At 57.2% G+C, this 13,177-nt stretch overlaps 1 protein-coding gene across 1 annotated transcript in view; it reads left to right on the plus strand.

The window, feature by feature from the left end:
- The window catches only part of FAM222A (family with sequence similarity 222 member A), a 48,527-nt gene extending 42,209 nt beyond the window's left edge, over positions 1-6,318 (plus strand). Inside the window, exon 3 of the mRNA XM_081283100.1 lies at positions 3,919-6,318. Within this exon, the coding sequence (XP_081139226.1) occupies positions 3,919-5,171 (1,253 nt within the window). The 3' untranslated portion in view covers positions 5,172-6,318. The remainder of the gene's footprint in view (positions 1-3,918) is intronic.
- The last annotated feature ends 6,859 nt before the right edge of the window (positions 6,319-13,177 follow it).

The following is a 13,177-nucleotide window of genomic DNA, read 5'->3' on the forward strand; positions in this document are numbered from 1 at the left end:
GTGGTGGTGGTGCTGGTGGCTTCAGTGAAACCAACACCAGCAACACCCATGGTGCCCATGGGCCTAGGCACCAAGCCAGGCCAGCCCTTTACGCTCCCCAGGAAGCCCCCCCACCCCCGCAAGGTCTGCAGCAGCACTGACCCATTTTACACAAGAGAAAACTGAGGCTCAGAGAGGGGCATTCACACGACCGAGGTCACACAGCAAGTGTGTAGCTGAGCTGGGATTTGAACCAGGTCCGTGACTAGAAGTCTGCATGCCGCCCCACCCCTCAGGTGCCGTAAGGCCATCTGCCACAGCCTCTCCTCTGCCCTGGGCAGAAGGGGCAGCTGGAGTGGACAGCAGGCTGCTTGAGGCCAAGAGTTGAGGATGTGTTTGGAAGAGGGCCAGATGCAGAGGTTAAGAGCATCCCCTCCCCCAGGACCCAGGGGGACGTCCCCCATCCTGAGTCAGTTGCGGTCATAGCTGGCCACTGGTGATGACAGAGAGGCAAAGATGAAATTCCCTTCGGCCTTGGGATGCTCTGCCGCTCCCCGGGTGGCCCCTGTTGACGCCGGGGGGGGGGCTGTTTCCTTCAAGTCCCGGTTCCACCTTAAGAGAGGAACGGAGGGAGAGCAACGCCTCTCTCCACCCACCTGTCCCCCACAGTCCCCACCTCATCAGAGCCTGGGAAAGCTCACTCTGGTGCCCATCCAGTCCCTGCTGCTGGCCGGCTGGGGGGCCCCTCCCCCATCACCAGCCGGGTCCTGTGACCTGGGTCTTCCCCAGCCCGGGCTCCTCCATGGGGTCCACACCCAGGTCCCCACAGTGCCCCGAGGTCCCCACACCTCTAGTCTGCCTCCAGCCGTCACCCCAGTCGCATGGGCTTTATAGCGGGCTCTGGAAGTCGCATCACTTCTAGGCTCTTCAGTGGAATCCAGCAGCTGCGCCAGTTCACGATCAAGTCAAAGGGCCAGGCTCTGCGGGAGTCACGTCACTTGTCCTTCCTGGTCGTCCCCGTTGGCGGGATGGATTGCTGCCCCCCACCCCCAGATGCCAGCTCCACCAGGCAGGGGGGTTTATCGGCTTTGATGGGTGCTGGTCCCCAAAGCCCAGTATGGTGCCCGCACGCAGGGGGACCAGGAGATGGCAGGCAGGGCCTGGGGGACAGCTGCTGGGGACAGGGAGCGGCGGGATGGTGCACCGGGTCATGGTGTCACCATTCATTCACTGTGGTGTCCTTGAGCATCTGCTTCGTCCTGGGAGCACTGGGGACCCAGCGGTACACAGCAAGCCCACACAGGAGCCCGAGTCTGGAGGGTGTGGGGGACCACTGGGGTCTGTCCAGGCGGGACTCTGCTCCAGGCCGCCAGAGGGGCAGGGCAGGGCAGGGCAGGGGCCTGGGCAGCGGTGACAGCTGCCTGACTGGGGGGCTTCCAGCAGGTCACCTTCCTGCCTCCGCCAGCCCCTGGGCCGACTCTGGTCCTTTTAATTCTATTGAAGAGTGAGGCTCAGGAGTCACCCCGCTCTCCGTGGGCCCTGCCTGGGTTGGGCAGGGTGACTGTGACCCAGAGGACATGGGTCCCAGCTCCGCCCTGCTGGCTGTGTGGGAAACCTGGCGTCCTTGCCTCATCTGTATAGTGGAGACCCTGGGTGTCATCTCTTCTGTGTGGCAGGTGACTCCAGAGCTCCGAGGCTTAAAACAGCAGCTCATCCTCTGCTCTCTCCCTTGCCTTGAGTGGCTTGGCGCTCTCAGGAGGGTACGGTCAGCACGTCACCCAGCGCTGCCCTCTGACCTGGAGACCAGAGGCCTCCACTCATCTCCCTGTGGGCCTCTCTCCAGAGGCTGCTCCAGCATCCGCTTGTGACAGAGGCTTTCCCCTAAGCAAGTGATGCAGGACAGAGACAGAGGTAGCCACGACATCTCTTGTGACCAAGCCCCGGCAGCCACACGCCCCCATCCACCGTGTTCTGGCCACACGGTTCACCAGCCCTGCTTGGCATGGGTCCAGGGTGCCACATGAGCACGTGAATTCAGGGGTCAGAATCACCGGGCAGTGGTGGGTCTCGGGGGCCAGTTCCCAAATGCCAGGACCTGTTTCCTATCTGTGACTCCCAGAGCTGCCAAGTCCTCCAAACAAGAGCCACCAAGAAGAGCCCTGGGCACAGAGGCTGGCATCTGTACGTGCCTGCCAAATGGCACCATGTCCTGGCACCACGGTCACCTTCCACAGGAGCCAGAGGGTCCGCACCACCCTCCAGGAGCCCAGCTGGCCAGGTGGGGGCAGGATGTCCCTTCCTTGAATGAGTGGAGGCCGGGAACACTCGTCGCTTTCTTCCCCTTCTTAAGGTTTTAAACACCTAATTTATTCCATCCATTAGATAGATTTTGTAGATTTAATCATTTTCACAGTTGGTGGCTCATTGGATACTCAAGATAAACTCCAAATGGAAGTATAATGGTGAGGACAAATGAGTTTTCACACCACAACGGCAGAAACTTGCTTGGGAAGAGACTTTAAGAGGAACGAAAATACATACAGATATAATTTTTTCCCCGGCAGCTGGTTTTGCTGACTCTAGTCGGGTTACCACAGCTAATTTCACCAGTTTTGTTCATCTGTAAAATTGCATAAAAGTGACATTTTTGTGCTCATTATAGCAACTGCTGATTTATGGCTGGCAAATGAAGAACGGGTCCCTTTTTTGAGGGACTCTCCGAGCGGCGCTAAGTGTCCATGAAATTGCTTGTATAATGTAGTTTAAATCCAATCTCGGAGAAAGATTCCCCCGTTGGCCAAAGTGACATTTCCATTCTCCACACTGAGTTTATTTGAGGCCACTTAGGAGGGGGCTGCCCCAGGTGGGGCCGGGATGGGGACCCACCGTGGACTCACCTGCCCTGCCCAGGTTAGGACAGAGGGACACGGCCCCAGCCCCCGAGTGGTGTGTGATGCCACCTCCTTCCCTTCCTGCTGCTGGACTCCCCCCGTGGCTGCCCGCTGCCCCCAGGCAGGGCTTCTCCATCCCGCTCCCGCTGACATTTGGAGCTGGGGGGGTCCTGGTGTGTGTGGGGGGTCTGTGCTGTGCATTGTGGGACGTGTGTCTACCCACCAGACGCCAGCAGCACCTCCACCCCCTGCTGTGACAACCAGACACATTTCCAGATGTCACCAGTGTACCCCTGCAGCGAGACCCGCTGCCCCCTGTGAGAGCCCCTCCCTGGCACCTCTCCGTCCCTCCTCCTGCGCAAGACTTCTTGATGAGGAAACCCAGGTCCAGAGTGGTGACCTCATTCCTCCAGGTCACCCTGCAGACCCATTCCACAGGCGGGGAAACTGAGGCTCAGCTGGGCAGCCAGCTTGCCCAGGGCCACACAGTCCCATCCAGCCCCAGAGCCCAGGGTCGTTCCATCTCATCAGCCCCTGTCCCTACTACCTCGGCCTGGGAGCCTGTGAGCTGCACTCGAGATGTCTCAGAACCCAGGAGGGGCTTTAGAGGGGTGGGGAGCTCCACCCATCATGACCCACTCCCCTGGGGCAGGGCCAGTTGTGCCCACCCACTGCTAATAGCAGTGAAGGAGTGAGGCAGCCCCGATGAATCTCACCAACAGGTTAAGTGACACAGGCAGGTCACACAGGTGCCGTGTGGGGCTCCATCTCATTGCTGAGGGAAACCAGAAACGAGCAGCCTGTCCTGTTAGGGCTCAGGCAAACTCGGGTGTGGTTGGAGACTTTAGGGGACACAGTGCCGCCTGTCACCTAGGTGTGCTCCATTTGTGACAGTCCACCAAGCCCATGAGGCCTGCACTTTGCCTACATCACAGCTTTAATTTTGGAAGGAGTGAACAAACAGGGCAAGGGGGCTGGGCGGCCCGTAGCTGTGTGGACAGCAGGAGGGTGCAGTCTCTGGGCCTCACCTGTGCCTTTGTCCCCGCAGGTGAGACGGTGGCCAGCTCCATGCATTCCTCCCGCTACCCGAGCCCGGCCGAGCTGGACGCCTACGCCGAGAAGGTGGCCAACAGCCCGCTGTCCATCAAGATCTTCCCCACCAACATCCGGGTGCCACAGCACAAGCACCTCAGCCGCACAGTCAATGGCTACGACACCAGCGGCCAGCGCTACAGCCCCTACCCGCCGCACAGCAGCGGCTACCAGGGCCTGCTGGCCATCGTCAAGGCCGCCGTGTCCTCTTCCAGCGGGGCCGCACCCGCCGGGACGGCCAAGGGCGTGCTAAAGAGCGCAGAAGGCAAGCGGACCAAGCTGTCGCCTGCCACCGTGCAGGTGGGCATTGCGCCCTACCCAGCCCCCAGCACTCTGGGGCCCCTCGCCTACCCCAAGCCCCCCGAGGCGCCTGCCCCGCCACCCAGCCTGCCCGCAGCGGCCACCACGGCCTCGGTGATCCCCCTGCCCGGCCGCGGGCTGCCCCTGCCGCCCTCCAACCTGCCCTCCATCCACAGCATCCTCTACCAGCTCAACCAGCAGTGCCAGGCCCCCGGCGCTGCACCCGCCGCCTGTCAGGGTGTGGCCGTCCCCCACCCCAGCCCGGCCAAGCACGGCCCAGTGCCCAGCTTCCCCAGCATGGCCTACTCGGCCACCGCGGGGCTGCCCGACTGTCGCAAGGGCGCCGAGCTGGGCCAGGGAGCCACGCCGGCCCTGACCCTGGCGGGGGTCACCAAGCCCGCAGGCTACGCCGACGGCGGCCTGGATTACCTGCTGTGGCCCCAGAAGCCGCCCCCGCCGCCGCCGCAGCCCCTGCGCGCCTACAGCAGCAGCAGCGCGGCGGCCAGCAAGTCCCCCGAGGCGTGCGGCGGGCGGGCCTACGAGGGGCTGCCCGCCGGCTTCGCCGTGGGCCAGTACTTTGCTGCCCCCTGGAACAGCGTGCTGGTGACCCCCACCAGCGACTGCTACAACCCGGCGGCCGCGGCGGCGGTGGCGGTGACTGAGCTGGGGCCCGGGACGGCGCGCGAGCTGGCGGGGCCCGCGGCCGACGGCCTCTCGGGCCTGCCCAGCAAGAGCGTGTGCAACACGTCGGTGCTGAGCAGCAGCCTGCAGTCCCTGGAGTACCTCATCAACGACATCCGGCCGCCCTGCATCAAGGAGCAGATGCTGGGCAAGGGCTACGAGACGGTGGCCGTGCCCCGGCTGCTCGACCACCAGCACGCCCACATCCGCCTGCCCGTCTACAGATAAGGCCGCCCGGCGCAGGCGCGGACTGACGGCCGGACGGGGCGGGACGCAGGCTGCAGTCGGGTCAGGGGCGGGGTCAGGGGCCGGCCCTGCGCCCGCAGAGCCTGCAGGGAAGCCAGGCCCGCTGCCGCCTCGGTGCCGCGCAGGGAGAGGCAGGATGACCTCGGAGGCCCCACCCCATCGGCTACCCCAGGACACCACGGGGAGAGTCCGGGGGTGTCCATGGCTCCCTCCACCCAGGCCGGCAGAGGCAAGGAGAGAGAAGCCACCTCAACGCAGGAATGGTTCTTTCTGGGTCTCTAGAAGAGGGGCTCAGACCACCAGGGTGGGGTGCAGGAGGAAATGGGGTGCTCCAAAGTCTCTTCCCACAGTCTCCCGGAAAAAGGAGCAAAGGGGAGCCTTTAGGAAGTCATGGGGTCCAAAGGGTCCCCCTGCCAGTTGATCCAGGTGAAGACCACTCCGACCCCAGAGTCCTACCGTCACCCCCACCTCAGTCCCTCCTCCCTCAGTCTCTCCCCCCCCCCATTTCTTCTTAATAGAATTGCAGCCCCCCCCTCCCCCGACACACACACCATTCTCTGTACCCTGGACCGACATCTATCCCCCTTCCCTCCAATACATCTTATAGGGCTGCTGGGCACAGTTGTGCAAGCTGCGCACTGCACAGGGGACCTCCTTTGAGGACACCACCTGCATCTTAGATTTGTATATTTATTACAATTTTTCTGCATCCTGAGGAAGAGGCACCATGGGGGCTGGCGATGGGCCTGCAAGCTTAGACCCCATTCAGAGGGACCCCACTTACCTTCTTTGGAGGGGAGTTTCCTGGGAGCCAGCGAGGGGGCAGCCTACCCATTGTACTTGGGAGACCCCATCCGACTCCTTTCTGGCAGACTGGCCTCCAGGGCCTGGCCCCCTCCATCATGGGGGGAAGGGAGGCAGGGGTCCCCAACAAGTCCCCAAGGCCTGAAGTCCCACACGTCTCGGCCCTCCTGGCGCTCGGCCCGGTACTGTATCTCTCCAAGGCCTGTTCAAGCACTAAGTGCATTTACGAATCTCTGAGAATGTTTTTTTTTTATACTAAAATTGACCATTATATTCTACTGTGAGAAGTGCGCTCCGCACTATATTGTTTTAAAAATGAAGAGAAAGAAAAAAAAGAGGAAAACGCAGAGTGGTGTCTGTGCCGTCCGCTTGCTTTGGAGCTCTGGGCTGTGCCGGCTCTTTCTTCCTGCCCTTGGGGGTGAAGCGGGCTGTGTCCTCCCCAGCTGGGCTGACCTGGCAGGAGCCCCGGGAACAACCCAGGGGACTCCTGCTGTGCCTGGAGCTGGTTTGGGGAGGCAAGCGGGGAGGTGTCTGAGAATGAGAAGCTGAGGCTCAGAGACATGCATCAATCTGCCCAAGGTCACACAGCAAGTCTGCACATCCTGCCTCTGCTTCCCCAGGTTCTCTCCCCTAGGCTTACCAGCCCAACATCTGGGCCAGGCATCCCTCTTATGTGCGGGGGCCCTGTGGCCAGCTGGTAAGTCCAATGCAGAGGAGGGAGCATCCACCTTCCCAAGACCAGGCCCCCAAGTCTGGCAGCACAGGGAGCCAGTCCCCAGGAGGGTACTGGGCTCCAGACCCTGGGTTCTCCAGCAGCTGCCCAGCCTCCGTGGAGGGGGAAACCGAGGCTTTGGGAGGAAGCAGCCGCTTCGGGTAAGACCCAGGCCCTTGGGAGCTGGTCAGTGAGGCAGCCCAGCACCCAGCTGAGAGGCAGAGCTGGGGGAGCCTGGGAAGGAGCATGATAGTGCATCATTAGCATCGGCCCCGGATGCCAAAGGGACTTTATGAGCCACTCATTTGTATCTCACAATCACCCTTGACATCCCACCCATTTACACATGGGGACACAAAGGACCTGTGGCCACCATCAGGGCCAGCCCAGTGCCAGCTTGTTCTCTGGCTCACCCAGAACCCACCCATCCCGGGCCCACCTGGAGAAGGGCGGAGGCAAGACTGCAGCCGAGCTCATGGCCAGGTCCCTCGCATCCGAAGGTCTGGACAGTCCACCCGCTTACGTATTGGAAAACCTGGCCTTGCCAGGGTCTGTACCTGCCCCGACATGGACTCCCTGGGTGCCTCAGTCTCCCATCTGAACCCTCTGGCACGGGTGCTGTTCCAGCATGTCTAGTCCTGCCTGGTATTTCTACAGTCCCTGGGGATTACAGGGCAGGTCGTTGTAGTTGTCACCAGCACAGCCCACGGCTCGTGCAAACAGCCGGGGCACCAGGCTCAGAGCTGAACAGCACCTAATCCTCTGGTCACTCAGCCCGGCATGCTGCACAGTCGCGCTTTACACGCGAGGTCCTGAGGGCTGGAGAAGGACCGTCACTTTGTCCAGCTGAGGCCCAAGGACGGAGAAGCAGCTGGCAGAGGACACAGGCCTGTCCAGTTCCCAGCCTGAGCTCTCAATTGCCGCGCTCTGCAGACGACATAAACCCCTGCCCGTGGCCGGTTCAGCTCCAGAAGCCAGGCCCATGGGTCCGCAGCCCGGGCACCCCGACATCAGGCTGATGAAGGGGCTCCCTGGCCCGCCCCTCCTATGGAGCCGCACCCTTCTGTGTCAACCCCGACGTCCTCCTCCCCAGGGAACCCTCCTGGGCTCACAGCCTCGGTAGCCAGGGGTGCCCGCACCTAACGTCACTATTCCTAACATGTGCCCACTCGGCCACCAGGAGATGGCCCCGTCCTCTGGCAATCAGAGCTGCCCCAGGAGCAGAGGGCAGTGGAGGGACCCGCGTCAGCAGGCACCCACGTTTCCAGGGTGGCTCCTTGTTTTCTGGACTCAGATCCATGTCTTAGACCTGTCCCCCAGGAAGTGAGGACAAGTTCAGGCTCCTGAGCTTGATCTCCAAAAAGCAAGACCTTGAACTAGCGCCGTTTGGCCTCAACTCCAAGCCGGAGACCCACGAGCCCCCGCGAGGTCCCACGGGGCTGTGTGGCCTCTGAGCCGCCAGGAGCTCTCTGAGGGGCGTGGCCCGCTCCAAGGGGCGTGGCCTGCTCCAGCCCGCCCCCTGGAAGGTGGGGCTACAGCAGAGGTAATTTTCTCTTTAAATCGCCACCATCACCAGCTTACCAGAGTGGCAGGGGTGGGGGGAGGCAACAAAACTGTCCTCGGCATCCCGCCACCACCACATGTGACCCTGGACAACTTGGGGGACCTCTCAGAGCCTCAATTTCTAGATCTATCAGAGGCAGAGGTGGCACCTGAATTAGTACAGTGAAAAGGGCCTCCCCAAGGGCACTGGGGCTTAGTGGTCAGACCGAGCTAGTCTGCCCCCATGAGCAATGTGGCTTGGGCGAAGTGATGGTCCCTCTAGCCACTTCTTTGTCAACTGCAACCTGAGGCTGATCAACACATGAACCCAACTCACCATGGCTACAATATCTTTTTTTTTTTTTTTTGGTACTGGGGATTGAACCCAGGGTGCTCTACCACTGAGCCACACCCCCAGCCCTTTTTATTTCAAGACAGGGTCTCACTACGTTGCTGAGGCTGGCCTTAACTTGCCATCCTCCGGCTTCAGCCTCCGGAGTAGCTGCAATTACAGGCATGAGCCACCAGGGGGAACCTGACAACCTTACAATTTTTGGACTTTACAGGGGTGCAAGAGCCGCAGGCGTTCAGTAGAAACTACTTTGAATTTTGATTCTCTTCCCCCAGTAGACTTGAGGAAATTGAGTTCCTTCTCTTCAGGCCTCAGTTTCCCCAGTTCCAATGATAGGGTTTATTTCTGGGACTTTCACATCCTAACTGGTCTTCATCCACCACCTTAAGCGAGGCACAAAGCAGGGGAAGACCCTCAGGGAGAGTGAAGAAACCCACCATTGAGAAGTGGGGGGTGAATAGCCCTATTTTGAAAAAGAAAACTGAGGTTCAGAGAGGGGAGGCAACGTGTCCAAGGACACACAGCAGTTTGACCCTCCAGAGGCGAGTTTAGGCCACCTTCTGTCCTTCTGGGGGATGAGGGTATTTCCTGGGTCTCACAGACTCAGCTCACCTAAGAAGGAGCTCAGGAAGCTTCTTTCTGACGAGGTCCCCAAGTTCCAAGTTCCCCTCAGGTCTCTTCTGCGGAAGCCCCCAGGTGTGACCACAGCGACCCCTGGAGGCCAATCTCCAGATCTCAGCAGCCCCGCCCAGATGGAGGAAGAGCAGATCTGTGGGAGTGCGGGCCTTTTTGCATGTGGTGCTGAGAGCAAGCAGGACCCTCTGACCTCACTAAGGACCTCCGGGTGCTGAGAGCTGTGGCCCTGGTTGAGTCCCAGCTCCACCCACCCTAACACAAGGCCCTCTGTAGAGAAATGGCAAGTGGACACGTTAGGAAAGGCCACCGACCCTCAAAAACAATCCTACCACCCCTAGAAAATTCATGTTAAGGCATTCTAGGTTAATACCAGGCCTCATTTTCTTCATCTGTAAAATGGAGGTAAAAATTTGTGCTTGCATCTGTATGATTTTAGCTGATAGAAAATCCGGATTCAACTGAAAGACAATGTATTCTCTCAAGTAATCATAAGAAGATATAAGGTCAGGTGGCCAAAAGATGGCTAAATTCAGCAGCTCAGTAATGTCATCAAGGGCCCCAGTTCTTTTCATTCTTCTGTTTTGCGGATCCTCCTCATGGCCACAACATAACTGCTGCAGTTCCAGGCATCACATCACATCAGAGCTGACAATTTCGAGGAAAGAAAACAAGTCTTTTCCTTTATTCTTCTTACTTGCCCAGAATTTCCCCTCTCCTAGTAGACATGTCCTCTTCTCTCATGGATCAGAACTAAGACATGAATGCCAGCACCAAGCACAGCACCTAACACGAGGCAGGTGCCTGATCTGGGTTCATCGGCTTCCTCCTTTCTGAGATTCCCTTGAGAATACAACACCTCCTGGGCTGGAGCTCCCTGGTCCGGGGCGGGGGGGGGGGGGGGTCCCCACTGCCCACGCCTCTCCCATCCCATCCTCTGTTCCATCACCACCCTGGTTTTTTTTGTCTCTATCTCAAAATCCTGGGATGAACCTTTGTTCTCCATTGTCCCCAGTGACCTTGGATTCCTAAAAATCAAAGTCAGGAAGGAAGCGTTGGGTTCACACAGAAATTCTTCTGCCAAGAAGCCAAACGTTAGTCACAGCCTGAACAGAATGATCCACGTACCCCGGGAATCTGGGCGAGGCGTGGGGACTGACTGCCCACCGCACATGACCACATCCAGGAACGTCAGAGTGGCTGTTCATCATCACGGCTTTTGATTAAATAAAAAAAAATCCGCAGCATTCCTCTAAGACAATCATAAAAGCAAGTGATCACAGGGCGTGTGAGGAGGAACGCTTTGCAGGCGTGAGAGGTGATGGTTCAGTGAAGATCTGGGAATCCCTGAGACCGTCTCTCCGGATGGGACCCCTTTGTTTTGACTCGGGTACCACTGATGGTTTCCCAGGGGTAAGTGCTTCATCATGATTAAACACACACACGCGCACTTAACGAGAGACCCTCGTTGGAAGGCAGCGAGGGGCGCATTCAAAGGCAAAGGGCACAGAAGAAAAGCTGGTAAGGACTGGGGGGAAAAGGTGGCAGGTGACAGCCACAGAAGTGACAGGGCCATCACCTGTCACCCCTCACCTCCCCAGCATGCCGGGGCTCGAATCCCGCCAGTGTCAATTACCAGTGGGATGTCCCAGAGGGGGGTTCACTGCTCTGATGGGCGGGGGGGAGGCAGCATGTCCCCTAACATCCCAATAGTCACACAGGTCACATGATCAAGCGCAGGTGCGGGAGACGAGGCTGTGACCCAGCAAGAGGGCAGCACCAAGGTGGGACTTTTAGGGGTGGGAGTGAAAAGAGGAGTGGGGGACTGGGGCTACTGATGCCACCTAGAGCGGTTAGTACCATTTCGACTTTCCTTAGGGAGCATCGTCCGGCTGCTTTCTGTGCCTGCAGGATAGGAAAAGCCAGTTCCACCCCAGCTCTGACCAAGTAACTCAAGTCTGACCAAACAAGATTCTGCTTCCCAGGAAACAGTGACTGGTTCAGAATAGACATGTGGGCGAGGGATGTGGCTGGCAAGCACTCTCAAAACAGAGTCCAGTCCTTGGCACCCACACATACACACAGAAAGTAAACACGGGACCCCAGCTGGTCCCGGGAAGAGGCAGAGAACAAAGCTGACCAAGGAAGAAATAGACACAGGTGATTAATTAGTCCTGTGACCTCATTCAAGCCCCTGGATGCAGCCATACCTGAAGCTACACATGCCTTGATGTTCTCGTTAATGAGAGCTAATTTGTATTTGATTCCTTGTCAAATGCAAAAACAAAACAAAACAAAATGACTGAATAATGCCTGTGGGCAGGGATAGAGACTGTATTTAAGAGTTCCAACTTTATAGTATCACTCTGGCTTAAATGAGGTTATATATGTAGAAGCACTAAGGTCAAGCCTGAGACACCTGAGGCGTTCATATAGTGCAAGTGGGTTTTTATCAGCTATTAGAAAATACATGAGTGAGCAATTAAGAAGGGGATGATGGTGAGAAGTCATGCAGGCAGAGAGGAATCCACACCTGGACTCAAATCTGCATTCACTAGGTAGCTGTGTGACCCTGAATGGGTCATTGCACCTCTCTGTGACTTGTTCATAGAGGGAATGAAACCTCTTATTCCCTACCTGCCAGGATTATTCAAAAGACTGACTGAGTGAGGCGTAGTGGCACATGCCTGTCATCCAGTGACTCGGGAGGCTAAGGCAGGAGGATAGTTCAAAGCCAGCCTCAGCAAAAGTGAGGCCCTAAGCAACTCAGTGAGACCCTGTCTCTAAATAAAATACAAAATAGGGCTGGGGATGTGGCTCAGTGGTTGAGTGCCCTGGCTTCAATCCCTGGGACCCCTCTCCATTAAAATTTTTTTTTTTTTACTTGAGGGCACTATTAATCTCGAGAAACATAGCTTGCTTCAAACAGGTCTTATAACTGAAAAGAAAAAGAAATTCAAATGTTTTAAACTACTCTGTTCTTACAGAAGTTCAAAGCCAAAAGATCTTTCACTATTTAAAACAGAGATAATTTAAAATAAAACCCAGAAGTACCAAACTGAGACCTTGACATAATCAGGAGACACGGATAATTGGGAAAAAAAAAAGGTTTTAAAATGCAATTTTGGAACAATGTGTCACCTGAAGATATTTTGGCATATAGCCAGTACATGTCCACAATGGGAAAGGGCATTTTAAAGATCTTACTGGACTTAAATCTCAAAGACTTGAAAACTTTTAAATTCTTTTAAACAGCTATTGAGTCAGAGATGATTAAGACTAAAACCTCTGATTTTTTTAATTTGAAAAAGTTAATATGTGGCTAAAAGTGTATTCATAGGAAAATTCATAGCCCACGTTATTTCATTGTAAAACACAAATTATGCACTGAAGGAGTCACTGTATCCCAGGGTTGGGAGGGCTTTTGACCCTGTGGGTAGGCCCAGGCCATGGGCCCCTAAAAAAGTAACCTATTGATGGCTCCACAATGAGCCTCAGACCTTCTTGGTGACAGTGAGGGCACCCCACCCTTCTGGAGGACATTTGGAAAGAGACCACAGCAGACACTATTGGTTGGCCAGGCCATCTGGGCATTCTCCTGCATCACAGAGCTCGGCCTGTCCAGGGTCACTTCCTTCCTCCATATTGCCATCTGCTTCTTTAGGCCAATTGCTATTTCCTGTCTGGCAATTGGCTGGAGCATGAAAGAGATGACAAATTCTGGCCAACAATAGGACAGGGGAGGAACTTTAGGGGAAAGTTTCCTTCTCTATAAAAAGAGAGAAAGGAGGAGCCAGCTCCCCTTCTTCCTATGGAGGTAATTGGATCTGGACTGATGCCCGGATTTGGGGCACCACCTTGTGTCCCCGAGGGAAGCCAGTGTGAGGGAAATCCCGTCCCTCATCTCTAGCATCCACCTTCCAGGGAAGACCCAGGCTGCCATCT

This window comes from Spermophilus citellus, assembly GCF_964194105.1.
Source record: "Spermophilus citellus genome assembly, chromosome: 3".
Classification (NCBI taxonomy): domain Eukaryota; kingdom Metazoa; phylum Chordata; class Mammalia; order Rodentia; family Sciuridae; genus Spermophilus; species Spermophilus citellus.